General features: G+C 46.9%; 1 protein-coding gene across 1 annotated transcript in view; it reads right to left on the bottom strand.

The window, feature by feature from the left end:
* LOC137525520 (uncharacterized) overlaps positions 1-21837 on the bottom strand; it is a 177603-nt gene that overhangs the window by 5882 nt on the left and 149884 nt on the right. The window contains exons 13-15 of the mRNA XM_068246642.1: positions 10852-10941; positions 10620-10676; positions 8182-8231 (exon numbers count right to left, since the gene is read on the bottom strand). Coding sequence (XP_068102743.1) covers positions 8203-8231; positions 10620-10676; positions 10852-10941 — 176 coding nt within the window. The 3' untranslated portion in view covers positions 8182-8202. The remainder of the gene's footprint in view (positions 1-8181; positions 8232-10619; positions 10677-10851; positions 10942-21837) is intronic.

Below are 21837 nucleotides of genomic sequence, written 5' to 3'. Positions count from 1 at the left end.
TTGGAATTCCACATGAAAGACCAATACAAAGTGGTTGTACATGTGAAAAGTGGATCGCAAATCATACATCATTCCAAACATTTTTTACAAATAAATAACTGCAAAGTGGGGTGTGCGTAATTATTCGGCCCCCTGAGTCAATACTTTGTAGAACCACCTTTTGCTGCAATTACAGCTGCCAGTCTTTTAAGGTATGTCTCTACCAGCTTTGCACATCTAGAGACTGAAATCCTTGCCCATTCTTTGCAAAACAGCTCCAGCTCAGTCAGATTAGATGGACAGAGTTTGTGAACAGCAGTTTTCAGATCTTGCCACAGATTCTCAACTGGATTTAGATCTGGACTTTGACTGGGCTGGGCCATTCTAACAAATAGATATGTTTTGTTTTAAACCATTCCATTGTTGCCCTGGCTTTATGTTTAGGGGTCATTGTCCTGCTGGAAGGTGAACCTCCGCCCCAGTCTCAAGTCTTTTGCAGTCTCCAAGAGGTTTTCTTCCAAGTTTGCCCTGTATTTGGCTCCATCCATCTTCCCATCAACTCTGACCAGCTTCCCTGTCCCTGCTGAAGAGATGCACCCCCCGAGCATGATGCTGCCACCCATATTTGACAGTGGGGATGGTGTGTTCAGAGTGATGTGCAGTGTTAGTTTTCTGCCACACATAGCGTTTTGCATTTTGGCCAAAAAGTTCAATTTTGGTCTCATCTGACCAGAGCACCTTCTTCCACATGGTTGCTGTGTCCCCCACATGGCTTGTGGCAAACTGCAAACGGGACTTCTTATGCTTTCTGTTAACAATGCCTTTCTTCTTGCAACTCCTACATGAAGGCCAACTTTATACAGTGCATGACTAATAGTTGTCCTATGGACAGAGTCTCCCACCTGAGCTGTATATCGCTGCAGCTCGTCCAGAGTCACCATGGGCCTCTTGACTGCATTTCTGATCAGCGCTCTCCTTGTTCGGCCTGTGAGTTTAGGTGGATGGCCTTGTCTTGGTAAGTTTACAGTTGTGCCATGCTCCTTCCATTTCTGAATGATCGCTTGAACAGTGCTCCTTGGGATGTTCAAGGCTTTGGAAATCTTGTTGTAGCCTAAGCCTGCTTTAAATTTCTCAATAACTTGATCCCTGACCTGTCTTGGACCTGTCTTGTGTGTTCTTTGGACTTCACAGTGTTGTTGCTCCCAATATTCTCTTAGACAACCTCTGAGGCCCTTACAGAGCAGCTGTATTTGTACTGACATTAGATTAAACACAGGTGCACTCTAGTCATTAGCACTCATCAGGCAATGTCTATAGGCAACTGACTGCACACAGATCAAAGGGGGCTGATTAATTATGCACACACCACTTTGCAGTTATTTATTTGTAAAAAATTTTTGGAATCATGTATGATTTTCGTTCCCCTTCTCATGTGTACACCACTTTGTGTTGGTCTTTCATGTGGAATTCCAATAAAATTGATTCATGCTTGTGGTAGTAATATGACAAAATGTGGAAAACTTCAAGGGGGCTGAATACTTTTGCAACCCACTGTGTGTATATATATATATATATATAAAATCGTATGTATGTATGTATGTATGTATGTACTGTATGTATGTATGTATGTATTTGTGTATGTATGTGCCGCGATCACGCGAAAACGCCTTGACTGATTTGAACGAAACTTGGTATACAGATACCTTACTACCTGGGATGATATGTTCTGTGGGTCTCGGGTCCCACAAACAGCCAATCAGATTCCACCCATTCAAGTCAATGGAAAAAATGGAAAAGGTTGCAATTCTCACAGTAATCAAGCTAGAGTCCCCACACATGGCACAGTTGGTCACTTGGTAACCGAGGTTACAAATCTAGGAAAAGTGGGCGGAGCATAAAACAGCCAATGAAATTTCAGACATTCATTTTAAATGGAAAAATGTAAACTGCAGCCATTCTTACACTGTTAATCGCAGGATTTTCAAACTTGGCAAACTTGGTCACTGGGTGAATGAGATTAATATGCAGGAAAGTGGGTGGAGCCTACAACATCCAATCAAAAGTCACCTATTGATTTTCAAGGGTAATATTAAAACTGCAGCCATTCTTACACTGTTAATGGCAGAGGCTTCAAACTTGCTACAGTCGGTCATTGGGTGACTGGGGTCCAAATTCACTAAAGGGGCGGGGCCACAAACAGCCAATCAGACTTTCTTGGTGGATAAACTGCTTCCATTCACACATTTTTGATGCCAGGAATCTGAAAGCTCACAAACTTGGTCATTGAGTGACCGTGGGTCAAGGTTACAAAAAGTGGGCGGAGCCAAAAATAAAGTTCACTAGGACAATATAAACTGCAGCCATTCTTACACTGTTACTGGCAGGGTTCTCAAACTTTGCACAGTTGGTCACTGGGTGAATGGGATGAATATTCAAGAGAGTGGGTGGAGCCTACAACAGCCAATTAAAATTCACCTGTTGATTTTCAAAAGGAATATTTATATTTCTGCCATTCTTACACTGTTAATAGCAGATGCTTCAAACCTGGTACTGTTAGTCACTGGGTGACTGGGGTTCAAATTCAGAAAGGGGGCGGAGCCACAAACAGCCAATCAGATTTGTTTAATTTCAATGGGAATATACAAATTATTTATACCAAAAGCCCAAAGCTCATAAATTTGGTCATTGAGTGACTGTATGTTAAGGTTAGAAAAAGTGGGCAGAGCCAACAACTACATTTTATTCCAGGGGAAAATATAAACTGCAGCCATTCTTACACTGTTAATGGCAGGGTTCCCAAACTTGACACAGTGGGCCCCTGGGTGACTTAATATTCAGAAATGTGGGTGGCGCCAACAACAGCCAATCAAATTTCACCTATTGATTTTCAAGGGGAATATTTACAATGCTACCATTCTTACACTGTTAATGGCAGAGGCCTCTTACCTGATAGGTGACTGGGGTCCAAATTCACTAAAGGGGCGGAGCCACAAACAGCTAATCAGATTTGTTAGATTGATTACAGCCATTCTGTTATTGGCAGGGTTCTCAAATGTGACACAGTTGGTCAATGGATGACTGGGATTAATATTCAGGAAAGTGGGTGGAACCTACAACAGCCAATCAAAATTTACCTATTGGTTTTTAAGGGAAATATTGAAACAGCTGCCACTCTTACACTAATAATGGCAGAAGCCTCAAACCAGCTACAGTTGATCATGAAGTGACTGGGGTTCATATCCACTAAAGGGGTGGAGCCACAAACAGCCAATCAGATTACTTTACTGGATAAACTGCTACATTTCACACAGTTTTGATGGCAGAAGCCCAAAATCTTAAAACTTGGTCACTGGGTGACTGGGATTAATATTCAGAAAAGTGGGTGGAGCCTAAAAAGAAAATCAAAATTCACCTGTTGATTTTCAAGGGGATAATTTAAATTGCTGCTATTCTTGTACTGTTAATGGCACAAGCCTCAAACCTGGTACAGTTGGTCATTGGGTCACTGGGGTTCAAATTCAGAAAAGGGGTGGAGCTACAAACAGCCATCAGATTTGTTTCATCTCACTGGTAAATTACAAATTATTGATGCCAAGGACCCCAGAGCTCACAGACTTGGTCATTCAGTGACTGTGTGTCAAGGTTACAAAAAGTGGGTGGAGCCAAAAACAAATTTCACTAGGAAAATATAAACTGCAGCCATTCTTACACTGTTAATGGCAAGGGTTCTCAAACTTTACCCAGATGGTCACTGGGTGACTGAGATTAATATTATGGGAAGTGGGTGGAGCCTATAATAGCCAATCAAAATTCACCTGTTGATTTTCAAGGGGAATATTTAAATTGCTTCCATTTTTGCTCTGTTAATAACAGATACCTCAAACCTGCTACAGTTGGTCATTGGGTGACTGGGGATCAAATGCCGGAGAGGGGCAGAGCCACAAACAGCCAATCTGATTTGTTTAATTTCTATAGGAATATACAAATTATTTATGACAATGACCCCAAAGCTCACAAACTTGGTCATTGAGTATTTGTGTGCTAGGGTTAGAAAAAGTGGCCAGAGCTAACACCAGCCAAATACATACCCGGGCAATGCCGATTCATCAGCTATTATTCATAAAAGTGGATGGAGCCTACAAAAGCCAATCAAAATTCATCTATTGATTTTCAAGGGAAATATTTAATTACTGCCATGTTTGCACTGTTAATTGCACAAGCCCCAAACTGGGTACAGTTATTTATTGGGTGACTGGGGTTTAAATTCTGAAAAGGGGTGGAGACACAAACAGCCCATCAGATTTGTTTTATTTCAATGCAAATTATTGATGCCAAAGACTGCAAAGCTCACAAATGTGGTCATTGAGTAATTAAGTAATTGTCTGTTACTGTTACAAAAAGTGGGCATAGCCAACACCAGCCAAATACATACCCTGGCAATGCTGGGTCATCAGTGGGTGGAGACATATACACATTTCACTAGGAAAATGTAAACTGCTGCCATTCTTACACTGTTAACGGTAGGGTTCTCAAACTTTGCACAGTTGGTCACTGGGTGACTGGGATTAATATTCATAAAAGAGGGTGGAGCCTACAAAAGCCAATCCAAATTAATTTATTGCTTTTCAAGGGGAATATTTAATTGCTGCCATTCTTGCACTGTTAAGGACACAAGCTTAAAACATGGTACAGTTGTTCATTGGGTGACTGGGGTTCAAAATCAGAAAAGAGGGTGGAGCCACAGCCAATCAGATTTGTTTCATTTCAATGAAAATTATTGATGCCAAACAATGCAAAGCTCACAAACTAGGTCATTGAGTCATTGTGTGTTAGGATTAGAAAAGTGGGCGGAGCCAACAGAAGCCAAATACATTCTCGGGCAACGCCGTGCAATCAGCTAGTATATATATATATATATAATATATATATATATATATATATATATATATATATATATATATTCATCTACATAGGTTTTTGTGCACACACCTGCTTCTCATTGACATGTAACGTTGGCAGGAGCGCACACGCATTTAGAACATAAGAAGTGCTTTTTGAACATGATGACTTCTTTCTCTTCTTTTTCTTCTTCTTCTCTTTGGCATGTAATGTAGGTAAGAGGGCACCCAGTTATTGAACATGACAACCTCTTCTTCCTTTTTTTCTTCTTCTCTTTGGCATGTAACATTGACATGAGCACACCCGTTTCTTGAACACACCAACCTCTTATTCTTTTTTTTTCTTCTCTTTGGAATGTAAAATTGGCATGAGTGCCCCCATTTCTTTAAAGGGACTCCGAGGAGTGCCCAAATGTAAAAGAATACACTTACCTGGGGCTTCTTCCAGCTCAGCGAGATCCTGCGGCGTCCTAATGGCTTGTCTCCTTCAGCCTCCGCCGTTTTCGGCGTCACCCGGCGACACTCGGGCCTGGTGTCGGCTGGCTCTTCCTGATTAATGACGCAATGCGTCATCACTCCGGCCACTCTGTGTCGTCATGGCGGCCGGCGTGACAGGTCTGCGCATGCGCGGGTGTTCCGCGCATGCGCAGACCTGTCACGCTGGCCACCATGATGATGTGGAGCGGCCAGCGTGATGACGCATTGCTTCATTAATCAGGAAGAGCCGGCCGACACCAGGCCGGGGTGTCGCCAGGTGACGCCGAAAACGGGGGGCCGGCGGAGGCTGAAGGAGACAAGCCAGGAGGAAACCACGGGACCTCACCACCTACCCTGAACTGGAAGAAGCCCCAGGTAAGTGTATTCTTTTACATTTGGGCACTCCTCGGACTCCCTTTAACGTGGCAACATCTTTTTCTTCTTCTCTTTGGCATGTGATATTGGTATGAGCAAGCACACCTGTTTCTTGAACATGATGACCTCTTCTTTTTCTCCTCTTTGGCATGTAATGTTGGTGTGAGGGAACCCGTTTCTTGAAAATAACAACCTTTTCTTCTTCTCCTTCTTTTCTTTCTTTTCTTTGGCATGTATCATTTGGCATGAGCACACCCATTTCAAAACCACGCCAACTAGTCATTTGTTTGTATTCTTCTCTTTGGCAAGTAATGGCATTAGCAGCAGCAGGAATTGGTGGCAGTAATCTAGGTTGTGGAACCTGGCAGTGGTACCACAGCAATAGTTAAAGAAAATTATGTAAGCACCAGCAGCAGGAGTTGTTGTTAGCAGAGTAGGCTGTGGAATCTGTTGGTGGGACCACAGCAATATTTAAGCAAAAGTATAATTGCAGCAGGAGGATGATTAGGTGGCAGTAGAGTAAGCAGTGGAACCTGGCATTGGGACCACAGTACAAATTAACTCAAAGTTTAAATGTAGCAGCAGGAGGAATAAGTGGCAGCAGAGTAGGCTGCGGAATCTGATGGTGGGACCACAGCTATAAAAACATAAAATTATGACAACAGGAGGTTCCAGGCAGCCATTGTGAAGTCCCAGTTGGGTGCTCGCCACAACCCAGACAACACAGTTTTCAACCTGGACACCCCATTATTAATTAAATAAAATTATGGCAGCAGCAGGAGGAATAAGCAGCAGCAGAGTAGGCTGTGGAACCTGGCAGTGGGTCCACAGCAATAATTAAACAAAAATATAACAGCACAGGAGGAGAATTTGGTGGTGGCAGAGTAGGCTGTGGAACCTGGCAGTGAGACCACAGCAATAAATAATTAACAAAAACATAGCAGCAGGAGTAGAAATTGGTGGTAGCAGAGTAGGCTGCAAAACCTGACAGTGGAACCACAGTATTAACAACACAGAATTATGACAGCAGGCGGTTCCAGGCAGCAGTTTGTGAAGCCGAAGTTAAGCCCCCACCACGAACAATACAATTTAACACACCCAGACACCCCCATCATTAATTAAATAAAATAATGACAACAGCTGGAGGAATAGGTGGCAGTAGAGTATGCTTTGGAACCTGGTGGTGGTACCACAGCAATAATTGAACAAAATTATAAAGGCAACAGGAGGGGGAATTGGTAGCAGCAGAGTAGGCTGTGAAACCTGGCGGTGAGACCACAGCAATAATAAAAATATGACAGCAGCATCAGATTCCAGGCAGTGGTCATGAAGCCGCAGTTGGGGCCTTGGCACCCACAACTCGTACAACAGTTTTCAACCATCATGACAGCAGGTTCTATACAGTCCATTGTCCATTATTGAGTTGGTTAAATGACATGTAAATTAGCACATCAGCCGCTGTGTTGTTCAGTGTGTACATGACGTTTGAACGACTTGTTGTTTGCACTTCAAGTTGTCCAAACGACCAGTTCAAATGACAATCAGGTGTAAAGTTGGACGTGTGCATGCACCTTTACAGCAAAGCAATCAAAAGGTACAATGAGTGCCAATAAGCTCAAGTGGAACAATGGAATCCCACTTGCAAGGTATACACAGCACTGGATCAGCCTCTCACAGCACTAAGCAACACATCAAAGGAGTTAATCCAAAATGGCACCCATCGTATACAGGGAGGGGTGGGCCCAGGCTCAGGTCATTCCTGTTGGTTGACAGGGACATGCAAGGAACACTGTGATTGGTCCGCAATTACGTTTCCGTAGTTACTTGAAGCACTCAAAATTATGAGTTGTAATCAAAATGATGAATGCAAGTTCGAGTACACTCATAATCAGTACCTGTAATTCGATTACGAATGTACAATTATGATGCCAGTTTTGGACTTGTAATTACTGAAATCCATAATTACGGAGTCCTTAAGAGCTCTACTAGTTACAAGCTGACAATCAGTTACATTACATAGCAGCTGGATGATGCTTGATCCTCAGCAGATCAGTGATCAGTTCAGTTCAGATCAGTTCAGCTGTCTAGATTCAAGTAGCCAAAACAATGATTCAAATGAAAACACAATTTTAAAAGCATCATTAATTTTCTTGTATATCGGTTCTATTGTATAAGACCCGGTTCACATCTGCATTTTTTTGCAGATCCGGACGTACGGATCCGGCCATCTGGATCCTGGAAAACGGTCCGTTTTTACAGTCAGTGTGCTGTAAAACGTCCATTTTCCATAGGTTCCTATTGTGCTGCAAAACCTTCCATTTCCATTCCGCTGAGTGAAACTGGCCAGGAAATTGGGTCCTGCAGCATTTTTTTGTCCGTTCGGCGGAACAGACAATGGAAACGTATGGCCGGATCCGCCGGCAAAAGCTAATGTAAACTGGGCCTAACTTACATTTGTTCTTTATCTCCTTGGTCAGACCTCAGTTAATTCCAGAATATGTCCTGTGGAGTGCAAAAACAAGTTTCAATATTTATAAATAACTGCTTTATTTTCCAAAGGGTTCATTTAAAAAAAAAAAACATCTGAAGTGAGAGGGACATGGGGCTGCCATATTTATTTTATTTTAAGCAATGCAAATTGCTTGGCTGCCTTGCTGGTCCTCCATCTCAGCATGCAGAGCAGATGTTTAACTTCATGTATTGCATGCTTGTTTAAAGAAAATCTAAAGTTTAATTTTAAAAAATGAGTTGAACTTACCTGGGGCTTCTTGCAGCCTCCTGGAGTTCTCCTGTGCCCACAACGCCAGTCCAAGGCCTTCCAGCCTGCAGTGGTGACAGCTTAACTGGCTGGCAACGTGTCTCCCCACCTCACTGAGCAGAGAGATCCTGGTCGTGGGAGCATGATCAGGGTGTGCACAGCTCGAGCCGTGCATGTGCATCAGCCACTGACTGGTTTGCAGGGGTGGCAACTGCAGGCCAGAGGGACTTGGACCGGCGTTGTGGGCACAGGACGACTCAAGGGGGTTGGAAGAAGAAAGTAAGTTCAACTCAGTTTTTATTCAGACTTAAGTATCCCTTTAAAGTGTGTGATTCAGGCACTAATGGTGCATTAAAGAAAACACAGAGGCAAAAAACAAATAAACATACTACCTGAACCAGGTCTTCTCACTGAGTGCAACATTCCGCTCCTTGTGGTCCCAGGTCACTCCGGTTATTCCCCACATTGCAGGAAAGTTCTCTTCTTTTTAAAAATGGCCACGACCCTAAAAACACAGTGCTGCAGAATCTCAGCTCTCACAGAGAGCTGAGAGCTGTGAAACAGCGGGCTGGGGAAGGCGAGGAGAGAGGCAAGGGCAACGTGTGAAAAAAAGAATAGAAAGGGTAGAGAAAGGCAGGTAATGGGTGTTACTAACGTCAGATTGGGCATTTTGCAGGAGTGCCTTTCCTGCAAAGGATGTCCCTTCTCCTATTTGGATGCAACAAGATGCTTGTCGGCTACTTAAGGGCGGCACAGCAGAGGGAAGGGGGAGCAGAGAGCAATGCAGAGAGGACACAGAGGCATGACACTGAGCAAGGAACATGCCTTTGTGTCTATTTGTAGAATAGCATTTGCCTCATGTACACTTTAAAGATCAGCAGGACAGCCAGACAACTGGTGGTGTTAAAAAGGAAATAAATATGGCAGCCTCCATGTTCCTCTCACAGTGACTTCAGGTTTTCTTTCTGTATGTGCAGGGCTACAATAAACCATTTAGTAGAAGCCAGATTTTGTACATTCTACATTGAAATCCACGTGACAGAGTCTGTCTGTATCCTATCATTCAAGCAACAAACAGTGATCAAGTTATTAAACACCTAACAAGAATATAGCAAGTTTAGGTTATAGTGATGATTATAATCTGCTTATGACGATTACGCAAAATTTCATGGGAGATTTCTGCAATTAAGACCACACATAATTACAAATTGAAAATGTAATTGATTTTGTGTAATCCATTTGTAAATGTGCATAATTACATGCCAACTTTAGCGGTACATTTAAAAAAAAAAAAAACCTTGTAGTTTTTTTTGTTTTTTTTTTAGAAAATACATTTTAACCCTTTAGCAGCCACGTATAGTAAAACTATACATGCACTGAAGGGCCAATTTTTTTCTGCTGCCGGGAAGTATGCGTTCCCCAGCCTGGCAGCCATGCAGAGCTGCACAGGGAGCTTCCGTATTTACTTGTTCCAGGTGGCTGGATCTGCTTCTCTTCTCCTTCACCTGCAGGGCTGCAATGCCGACATCCTCTTCTGAGTTTCGATCACATGATATGACATGTGATCATAACCCAGAGGACGATGTCATCGGTGCAGTGCTGGCCGGTGGTGGAAGAGGGGTGATGGAAGAGTCCCTTCTACTACCGAGCAGCACTGCAACACTGACATTGCCCTCTGGGTTACGATCACATGTGATATGTGATCAGAACTCAGAAGAGGATGTCTGCATTGCAGAAGCTCCCTGCACAACTCATAATGATATATGCCATTAGAAGATGCGCTGACACGCATTATCTAACTACATATAATGCATGCAGGGCTAGTTAAACATGCAAAGAAAAACGTTTTTTTTTTTTTTTAGGTAAAAAAATGTCATTTTGCACAACATTTACTCTTTGCATTTTTATATTCGATCAAAAACTACAAGCTGTTTAAAAAACATGTTTTGACTTGTTGTGAAAGGTGGGTGTTAATAGGATGACTGGGGGAGCTGTGATAGTTACCTCTCAAGAAAAAAAAAATCACAGTCCTCAACAGATACCGTAATTGATACAAACTTGCCAGTACATGCATCATTCAAAAATGAGAGGTTGACCTAGGAATTAAATAACATGCGTTTTAGAATGCTTACCTTCGTAATACATTTGTTTTTTTGAGCGCGAAGGAAGGGAGGGGAACGTTTGTGTGACTGAAACATATCATTAAATAAATAATTAAAAAAAGATCAGATCACAGAAAAATGTAGAATATTTCAGTTGATAAACTATTTAATAATTGTGTTCAGTAAACATCATTATCAAATCCTAACTCTACTGAAAGAACCTTATTCTTAAAAAAGAAATGCAACTTTTTAGAATGCTCACCTTTTTTTCTCTGGTGTACTGGATGGGAATGGTGCTGCTGATGTGGCTTGGATGGGCCTGTCATGGCATCTGTCTTTGAAATGTTCTTTTCTATGGAGAAAAAAAAAAGAAAATCTATATATATAATAGAGTAAGTGCCTCAACCTTCAAGCAAGAAGAAGAAGTAGCGCGCCGCCCAGCCCCCAGGGCCGGTCCAAGCAAGAAGGGGCTGGTCCAAGCAAGAAGAAGAAGTAGTGCCATATCAAACCAAGGGTGAAAAGGGATAATTTGCATATTTAGTAGCATTGCATTGTGGGTAACCACAAATGTTCACTTATAGCTGAATTATTGCAGATTTGGTTCTGTTTTAAGAAGGCAAATTACACCAAGCTGTGCTTTTTTTTAGTAGGAGGGCTTTTTGGTCCCTTTTATCCCCTATACATTCTTAGTAGTTTGGGTCACCCCGAGCAGCTTGGTTACTCTGTTGTATTGATCCAAGCCCTATCTCATACAGCTATATCAATCCCTGCTATGTACTGATGAGGACCAAAAGTCTGAAATAGGCTGTTACATATGGGTTTGATGTGACTGTGTAAAATTTAAAGTTATAGACTTGCTGTACACCGCAGAGATGGGAAGTTCAGATCTTTTTAATAATCCGGATGATTTGAATCGGGTCGTTGAACAGATCCAGATTTTTTAATTGAGTTTTCGAATCATTGTACTAGTGAAGCAGATGGGGTGGAATGACTAGCAGGATGGGACTTTCCCTGCACTGTGCTGGACTTCCAGGAGGGGTCCCTCGGCGTTCATCTGCTATCCAGCTTTGAGGCACTTTCTCTGGGCACGGTCTGGACTTGAAGTCCCTGCTCCGGGCCTGTGCTGGGCAGGGGCTCTCCTGCTCTAACTGGCCACTCCAGGAATGGAGAGGCCAGCTCATACCCCCCCTGGCTCTGGTGCTTACCTAGAGGAGGATGGGGGGTCCTCCTCGGATGGATCCATCGCGGACAACGCGGTCACTTGGCTCAGGGCATGGAAAGCCTGTGAGGAGACATTAAAACAAACAAAATGGAGCTTCGCTAAGGCAAGGCACAGGTATGGTCTGAGCTGGAAGCCGGAGTTCCTGCGGTCTGATGAGGAGCATTCTGGGCTCAGGCTGGCTATCCGGACCCAGAAAGCGAAGATGGCGGAGCTGTGAAAAATTGGGGGGCCCTTTGCGGAGCAGCTGGGGCACGCCAGGAGGTTCAAAAAGATTCTAAGACCTGAGACAGACATCGACAGTGATACTGAAACTGAAGATGAGTGTGTCATAGTGGTGGATAGGTGTACCCCTCGTGAGGCGCCCCCGTGGGTGAAAACAGAGGAGTCCCAATCCCTGATCCCACCTGGCCAAGGTGAAGCAACCGGAGGTGCGGAGGAGGTGAGGAGTGACATGGAAGAACAAGATGGTGAGAGCATGCAAGTACCCAGCCCTGTGGTGGATGCCCGGGAGGGTGCTGGGGGTGCCCGTGCTGCTGCTCCTGCTGCCGAGGGTCTGGGTGGCACATGTGCTACTGGGGCCTTGGGTGAGGTGGGGAGTGGTGGTGTGGGTGCCTCTAGTGCCCAAACAGTGGTGGCTGTCCCCCCCTCTAAGTTACCTGGAGGTGGTGGTGTGGCTGGGGCTGTAGCGCCCCCCCCCCCCCCCCGGGTGTCCGCACGGATTCCCCCCCTGGTGGAACCTCAGGGCCTGCATTGGGGTCACAATCGGTGGCTCCTGTGGGGTCTGGGGTGAAGCTGGGGGAGGATGAGTGCGCCCAGGGCTCGGCAGAAAGCTTACCTGTTGTTGGGGATGCTGGCCTAGATGGCGCCAGGAGCCGGAGTGGTGTGGTGAAGACGCCGCGGTCACTTCCGGTACACCAGCCAGAAGTGACGAAAGCGGCTGAGGAGACGCATGCGCGGCCCCCAGCCAGGTGTACCTTCCAATGACGCCAATGCGGCCTGTGTTATGCTTGGAGGCGGAATTCCTGGAAGGGAGGCGGAATTAAGGGCTGAGGTGCAGGCGCAGTCACCAGACGGAGTTCCGGAGGCTATCAGCATGGAGGAAGGCGGGAATCCGCGAGCGGAGGCGGAAATGGAAAGCAGGGAGGCGGATTCCCATGCAGATGAGGAGGAGGGGCTGCCAGCGGACTCAAAAGACATAGAGGACAGTGAGGCAACTGTCCTGGGACTTTCAGAGCTTGCTAAGGAGGATGTTTTCACAGAAGAAGACGAGCAACTGGCCAAGCAGCTGGGACCAGAGGCAGGTCTCTCTAGGGAAGACCTTTTTGAAGCAACCTCTCTTGATGATAACAGGTCAGTGGTTCCTGGACCTTTTAGCCCTGCAACAAGCTTAAAGGAGGATGCTGACTTTGAGTTACTGGCCCAGGATCTCCTTGGGGAACCTGGTGGAGCGAACTGGGGCCCTCTTGTGGATCATGATGGAACTGAGGAACGTGATTCCTCAGATGGTGAGAAACCAGATTGTTCCTTATCGTCTAAGAGGGCAAAAAAAGGCAGGAATCGGTACAGTAAAGCTGTGAGACTGGAATTAGAGTTTGGGGGTAGGAGAAGAGAGTGCAGTAACTCTGCTTCTCCCTCTGAGGTCGAAGAGACAGACCTTTCCTCTGTGGAGGATGGAGGTAGGGATGGTGGGGTGAAGAGTAAGGGAGGTAAGGGTAGCAAGAAGCCTCCTGTCTTCCACCAGGAATCAGAAGGTGGAGATATTTATGTGGAAACTGGGAAAGTTCGCAGAAATATTGTATCCAAAAATCTTGCAAATATGTTTGATAGGAATCTTTTTTCAGATTTTTATTCTGATGACAGTGACAGTGAGAAAGGGAAAAAGAAAGGGAAGAAGAAGAAGAAAACAAAACAACTAGAGCCCCCTCCAGTGGCTGTCGAGAACTTGCTTACAGAGTTCAAGACAGCGAATGTCACTTACAGACTGGAAAGGGACAGGCTGGTTGTCATAGATGATCACTCTAACGAGGCGATCATCCTGAAGGTGGAACCGGGGGGAGATTATGGGGGCTTATATCTGGTAGGCATGGGTGACCCCAATTGTGGTCGACAGATTGAGTTTCGGGCAGAAGGCAAGAAGTTTATAATTGAAAATGATGTTGTTAAGAGGTTTTCTTTCGATGGCAAGATTGAGTGGAGCGAGACTATATTCGGGCTTGGGCCGAATGCCCCCAGATATAAGCCCCCTCCTCCCCCCGTTTCCACCGGGGAAATTGCTCAAGGTGCTGATGGTGCTGCTGAAGGTGGTGTTGATGCTGGCTTGATGGCTGGGGGTGGCATTGCTGAGCCGGGGCTGCCGGAGCTTGAGAGTGTGACTAGAGTGGGCTTTCCAGCCCTGGGTCCTGCTGCGAACCCGGGGGCACTCGCTCCTTTGGCTGCTACGGTTCAGGGTGCCACTTCAGCTAAACCGCTGTCTTATTCTAGGGTTGCAAGAGGTCCTGCTCCAGGGAGGAGAGTCTTGGCTCCCCTGGAGACAGAATCGGAGGCCTACACGCCAGGCCGAAGGAATGTTGTGAGTCTAAAGTGGGAGCACACAACGGCGATTCCTTCCAAGAAGGTATTCGTTCAGTATTTACTCGGCCTGGGGGTTAGGCCCACGGATCTTTTTGCGATTCTGGCTCCAGGGGACCCCCCACAGTACTTTGATGTGTCCTTCCTCTTCCAGCATGGTATGGAGATTTTTTTAGAGGAGAGGCTGAAGGAGTCAGTTGGGGGAGAATGGCATGGCTTTAAAGTCATTCCTCTCTCGAGGCAGTCGCTGGAGAGGAAGGCACACATCATTGTGCAAAATGAAAGTATTTCGGTGCGGGACCTGATGACCTGGGTCCAGCATTACGCAGACATCATGTCCCCGCCCCACAAGGTCCTGGACGAGCTCGGGATTTGGTGGGGGGAGTATGAGGTGGCGATCAAGCTCCATGTTAAGGAGGGGATCGTCACCCATATTCCCCATTCCGCCCTTATAGGGCGGGACAAAGTAATCACCTTTTACCCGGGCCAACCCAGGACCTGCAATAGATGTGGCAAGCGAGGACATCTTGCCAGTGGTTGCCCAGATCCGAGGTGCGGTCGGTGCCAGGAGTTCGGGCACTCTACCTCCTCCTGTAAGCGTATAAAGTGCAATTTTTGTTTTGAATTCGGCCACCCCTACACAGAGTGCCCGATCTCCTGGACCACGATGCCCTTGGATCTGAAGAGGGCCATGTTGGCCCGTATGGAGGAGAGTCAGGAGGTGCTATAGCCAGCTCTTGACCAGACAGTGTACCCTCCAAAAATCGTTTGCCTGAAGAAGCGGGACTGTTACCCGTGAAACGCGTTGCACTTTTGGAGTTATTATTAAATGTTACTTTAAACTGCAAGTAACTTGCCCGTTGTCCGGCCATTTCTTCCAGAAGGGAGGTGAGTCCACCCACTTCGCCCTTTTTAACGATTTTAATAAATTTTACTCTACCTGGCGCCTCTGTTATCCTGCTACAAAATAATTTAGATCCGAGGTGCGGTCGGTGCCAGGAGTTCGGGCACTCTACCTCCTCCTGTAAGCGTATAAAGTGCAATTTTTGTTTTGAATTCGGCCACCCCTACACAGAGTGCCCGATCTCCTGGACCACGATGCCCTTGGATCTGAAGAGGGCCATGTTGGCCCGTATGGAGGAGAGTCAGGATGTCTCAGAGTAAGCCCCAAGTGTTCCTGTCCAGCCCGTTCCAGTCCCTGATGTTTCAATGTCTGTTGTCAACCCGTCCTCTGTAGCCCCTTCCTCTGTTTCTCCTCCAGCCAGCATGGCCCTTGTAAAGCAGACTGGGCCCAGGTCATCGGCTTTCGTCCAGGATGCTGCTCATGGTGGGGGAGACTCTCCTCCTAAGGAGCAGCGGCCTAGACCGGAGAGGAATAGGAGGGGTGGGGGTCTCAGACCTCTCCCCCCTGTTCCCACAACAAATCCTCCCATCCCTTTGCCTAGGAGGAGAAATCTTCCTACACCCGTTCCCTCTGCCACCGTCCCTTCCACTTCCCCTCCTGCCCTCCCGGCCCCTCCTGTGGCTCCTTCCCCTCCTGGACCCCCTGCTCCTGTTGTGGTCCCTTCCCCTCCTGGCCCCCCTGCTCCTGTTGTGGTCCCCTCCCCTCCTGGCCCCCCTGCTTCTGTTGTGCCCCCTCCCCCTCCTGCCCTTCCGGCCCCTCCTGTGGCCCCTTCCCCTCCTGGCCCCCCTGCTCCTGTTGTGGTCCCTTCCCCTCCTGGCCCCCCTGCTCCTGTTGTGGTCCCTTCCCCTCCTGGCCCCCCTGCTTCTGTTGTGCCCCCTCCCCCTCCTGCCCTCCTGGCCCCTCCAGTGGCCTCTTCCGCTCCCCCTGACTTCCCTTCCCCTTCTCCCTCTGGCAGTGAAGCTGCCCCTTTCTTTGCTGGCCCGGTTGCTACGGCTTTCTCCTTTACGGCTCCCACTCCAACTGGAGCTGCTCTTGCCCCATGGAAGCGGGAGCATTTATCTATTGAGGAGAGGCAATACTTAGAGCAGCGGTTCAAGATTAAAAAGAAAAAAGGTGGTGGGCCCAAGGCTCTTTCCAAAACCGGCCCCCGAGGAAAAAAGGGAAGCCAAAAGGCTGGCAATCTCCCAGAGGCGGGAGAAAGACAAAAAGGAGTTGAGCCTATCAAATAGGTTTGAAGTCTTGGCTACCTCTCCCCTTGCGTCAGAGGAGGATGAGACGGTAACTGAGAGTTCTGGTGCTGTTGAGGAGATTTTGTAGTTTGTGTTTATGGGATTTTCTTTTTGTTGATGTTGTCTCTTTTCCTTTTGTTTTTTGTCTTTGTTTAAGGAAGTATAAAGGGAAATCTTAATCATTCTGATGGCAGTTCCCCCACCACTCATGTTAGCAACGATCAACGTTGCTAGCATTAAAATGACCAGAGCTCAAAAATTGGCTTTTTCGATTTTGGCTGCCCTCGAGGCTGATGTTTTCTTCCTGCAGGAGACCAGGCTCACCTCTATGACTGACCTCTGGTTGGCTGAGAGGGACTGGGTGTCTGGTCCGAGTTTTTGGTCTCTTGCGGGAGAGCCTGGTAGTGGTGTGGCGGTCCTCTTTAGGGCCGACATGGTAACTTGCCGGCGAATTATTGAGGTGGAGATGGGTAGGTGTCGGGTCTTGGACGTCTGCGTGAGGGGGCAGGATCTCAGGCTAATTAACATCTATGCCGACCCCAAGTCTAAGGGGGAGAGAAAGCGCCTCTTTACGCAGGTCAGGCCATTCCTTTTTTCAGCCTATCCTGTGATCCTGGGTGGTGATTTTAACACCATCACTAGGGCCATGGACAGGGCAAGAGCCCAGGTCCGGATAGGTGTTGACAGTAGGTTTTTAGCCAGATTAGTTGTTGAGGCTGATCTGGTGGACGTGCACGTTCGCCATTCACCGGATCTCACAGGGTTCACCTTTTACAGAGGTAGTAGTAGGTCTAGGATAGATAGGTTTTTTGTTTCGGAGAGCCTCATCACTTCAACTCCCAAGTTGTTGGCGGTGGAGTTCTCTGATCACCTTATTCTGTCGGTGGGCTTGAATGCTTCGGATGCTCCTCCCAGGGGTAGGGGTATTTGGAGGATGAATTCGTCCCTGCTGCTGGAAGATGAGGTGAGACAATCCTTTGAGGAGTTTTTTCATGCACAGGTCTCTATCCTGGACTGCTTTGACAATAGGTCTGAGTGGTGGGAAGAGGTCAAAAAACGTGTTGCCAGATTTTTCAAGGGTCTAGCGATCCGTAGGAGTGTTGGTAGAAATCTCGCTTACCGGCATCTAAGGGAGAGGTTGACTGTTCTCGTCTCTGAGGGCGGAGATCCGGGGGAGATCTCTGAGGTCAAACTTCGCCTTAACCACCTGGGCGGTATGGACGAGCTCAGCTCGTCCATCACCGCCGGAGGCTGCCGCTCAGGCCCTGCTGGGCCGATTTGCTCCAAATAAAGAGCAGCACATGCAGCCGGCACTTTGCCAGCCGCGTGTGCTGCCCGATCGCCGCCGCTCTGCGGCGATTCGCCGCGAGCAGCGGCGAAAGAGGGTCCCCCCAGCCGCCTGAGCCCTGCGCAGCCGGAACAAAAAGTTCCGGCCAGCGCTAAGGGCTGGATCGGAGGCGTCTGACGTCAGGACGTCGGCTGACGTCCATGACGTCACTTCGCTCGTCGCTATGGCGACGGTGTAAGCAAAACAAGGAAGGCCGCTCATTGCGGCCTTCCTTGTTTATTCTGGGCGCCGGAGGCGATCGGAAGAATGCCTCCGGAGCGCCCTCTAGTGGGCTTTCATGCAGCCAACTTTCAGTTGGCTGCATGAAATAGTTTTTTTTTAATTTAAAAAAAACCCTCCCGCAGCCTCCCTGGCGATCTTATCAGAACGCCAGGGTGGTTAAGCAACAGCAATATGACCGGCTGGCTTCTTTGACTCTGGAAAGGGATCACGGTAAATACCACTCACCTGATCCTTACCAGAGTTTCAAACAAAGCTCGGCACTGAAGACGGTCCATGGTCTCAGGGATAGTTTGGGGTCTCTGGCAAAGTCCAGGTTGGAGATCTTGGCCATCGCTAGAGAGTTTTATGCTGACTTGCTTGGGGAGAAGCCACTTGACCAGACGAGGATGGAAGACTTCTTGGCTTCCGTACCAGGTCTGGGTAATGTTGATGTTTCTGCCATAGATTTGACAACGGAGATCACTGCAGAGGAAGTAGCGAGAGCCATTGGTGGCCTTGCGCCTAAAAAGACCCCGGGCCCGGATGGACTGACGGCTGAGTTCTACAAGGCCTTCACGTCCATCTTAGCCCCTCAATTGGCTGGAGTGTTTAATGATTGCCTTGCTGGGGGCCAGTTACCGCCCTCCATGAGGCAATCTGCAGTGATCCTGCTGTCAAAGGGGCGTGACCCTGAGATGATTGAGAATTGGCATCCCATCAGCCTTCTCAATGTCGACAGGAAGATCCTGGCGAAAATCTTGTTCTGGCGCTTGTCCCAGGTAACAGATGTGCTTTCCCGCCATCAGCACTGCTCTGTTGTGGGTAGGAGCACGCTCTCAGCATTGTTAGCTGTCCGGGAGATCCTGGAACGGTGCAGGGCTGAAGGCTGGGGAAAGTTCTTGCTGACGTTGGACCAGTCCAAAGCCTTTGATCGAGTCAACCACAAGTACCTGTGGCGGCTACTTACTGTGTATGGTTTGCAGGGGAGGTTTGTACATTGGCTGCAGGTTTTATACAAGGAGGCTGAGAGTTTTATGCTTATCAACGGATGGGTCGGCCAGCCTTTTGAGGTGAGCTCGGGGGTGCGCCAGGGTTGTCCGCTGAGTTCTCTGCTGTACGTGTTCGCCATCGACCCCTTCGTGAGAAGGCTAGAGGGCAGCACGCTCGGTGGGGTTCCGGTGGGCATCCCTGGTGGCTCATCGCTGAAGGTGGTGGCGTATGCTGATGACGTTACTGTGGTGATCTCGAAGGCGGAGGAGGCGTTGGTGGTGGCCGAAGAGATCACTGGGTACTCATTGGCATCTGGTTCAAAGATCAATCCGGATAAGTGCGAAACTTCTCTGGATGGGTAAAGTTGAAGAGTCCTTCAGTCTTCCCGGATCCTTTCCCGTGCCTCAAGAGGAAATTAAGATCCTTGGCATCAGATTCGGCCCAGGCGATTACGGCCTGCGAAATTGGGAATGCAAACTAAATGATGTCAGCACAAAAGTAGCTCGCTGGAAAGGTTGGAGTTTGACCTTCAGGGAAAGGATTTACTTGATCAAGACCTATCTGGTGCCAATGATGTTGTATGTCAGCTATGTTGCTATCTTGCCAGCATCTCTGTACACCAGGGTCAATGGCCTGTTTTTCCTGATGTTGTGGGGAAACAGGCTAAACCATGTGCGCAGAAGCATTACCTACAAAAGTAGGCGGGAGGGTGGCCTAGGTATGGTCAACCCGATTGTTTTCTTCTCCTTAATTTTTATTAAGTACAATCTTGGTAGTGTGTTGATGGAGAACCCGCCTAGTTGGGTAGGTATCTTCCAGACCTGGTGCGAGCCTTTCCTTAGAGAATGGAAGAGCGGTGGCCCGGTGAAAAATCTGAGAGCACGTCATGGCTATCTTCCGGCCTATGTCTTACCTTGTATGAAGAAACTGCTGCAGTGGGGATTGACGGTGGAGGACATCAGATCGGTCGACAGGAAGGTCCTGTTGGCTAGGTTGGTGGACTCCTACTTTCCTGACTCACTGGCCTTGAGGGATTGGCCAGGCACAATTTTGGAGGAGGGCTTGCGTTTGCTGAATTCGCCGCGGGTTCCGAACAAATTGTGGGACATCGCCTGGCTTACCTTCCAGGGCAAGCTTTACGTTGGGGGGAACATGAAATGTCGGGATGTGGTAGAGCGTGTCTGTCCTCGACAGGGGTGCACTGTTGAGGAGGACATGGACCATTTCCTGATGTCGTGCCCCTTCAACGTAGAGGTATACAAACAGGTGGGGAGGGCTCTGAATATCCCATTCTTGACGCATCTTAGTTATGCCGAGTGGGCCTATGGAGCTTTCAATCATCGCCTGGGTTATGATTTGTGCACATTATATATAGTCAGTCTAGTGGTTAGGAGACACTTGTGGTTGGCACGTTGTGACTTAGCTATTAGGAAAAAAGACTTTCCCGTCCAGGTGGTGGTGAACAGCATTCTGGGTGAGGTGGGGACTATTCGGTACTTGGAGGGGAAGAAGTTGGGGAGAGGGGCTTGGATTCTGGCGTGGCAGAACATCAAGCCTCCTTGAACTAGCGGACTCCTCTCCTGGGTGTGAGCTTTGTCTATCTCCTTTTTCTCTCACCGTAGATTTTGTCTTTTTTGCATTATTTTTTTGAAGTCTGGCTGCAGGCACAAAGGGGAGTATCCCTTTGTGCTTCCTTCTTACTTGTTGGTGAGGTTTTGTTTTGTCTCTGGGTTCTATTTTTTTTTTCTTTTTTCTTGTCTAGTCTTGTGTTTTGTCTTCAGTCTTGTGTTTAGGTACTATATCCTCGGGCGTAAAAGTCCCGCAGCCCCTTATGGGTGTGAATGGGGTGTGTATGGTGTGATATGGGTGTTGTTGTTTCACTTTTGGGGTGGTGTATGTTATGTGTTTTTCCTTTCTTTCCTTTCCTATTTGTCTCGTTGTTTGATTGTTGTGTTGTAGGTGTTGACTTATGTCTTTGGGTGGTGGTTGGTGTTATGTGTGTTTATTTTTCCTTTTGTCTGGTTGTCTAGTCCAGTGTTTCTCAACATTTTATTGGTATGTACCCCTTTTAAAACCCTGTACTCACCGAGTACCCCCTAGCATAGTAAACATCATCACAAGTACCCCTTACAAAATATATATTTAATCATAGTACATGATAATTGGTTCTAAACAATTTCCAAGCATTTACTATTGCTTTTAATTAGCTAAAATACTAACTTGGTGTTGTTTAAAAAAGATTTATCTTTTTCTAAAACTGTAAATTTGATATTCATGGTTAAGTATATCAAGCCCGAGTACCCCCTGGGACCATCAGAAGTACCCCCTGGGGTACGCGTACCACACGTTGAGAACCTAGGGTCTAGTCGGTATGGATGTGTGCGAGTGAAGTCTTCTCATCAGCTTACTGGTTGTACTCTATGCTGTGTGTATGGAATAGATAGTTCCCAAGATTTCTCGTGCCTGTGGCTGCATTTTTTCGTTTCCTTCTTTTATATGCTATTTGCATATGTAGATTGTATTTTGTATGTAGGGCATTTATTGCCACAGTAAGTATTGGAACGAATGTTGTTCCTTGGTGATTTGTTTTCTTGGCATTGCATACTTTTAATTTTATTTATTATGTTGTATGCTGTATGAGTTTTGTCAGATATGTTGGCATACTTTTACTTTATTTATTTTACTGTATGCTACTCTGAGTTTTTTCATTTAATAAAAAAATTTCCCTGCACTGTACATTCAGTTCAATGCTGGCTGCTATTATAGCAAACCAGTATAGCAAGCTA

The sequence above is a fragment of the Hyperolius riggenbachi genome, chromosome 7, assembly GCF_040937935.1.
Source record: "Hyperolius riggenbachi isolate aHypRig1 chromosome 7, aHypRig1.pri, whole genome shotgun sequence".
Taxonomy (NCBI): domain Eukaryota; kingdom Metazoa; phylum Chordata; class Amphibia; order Anura; family Hyperoliidae; genus Hyperolius; species Hyperolius riggenbachi.
This window is presented reverse-complemented; position numbering and strand designations above follow the sequence as displayed.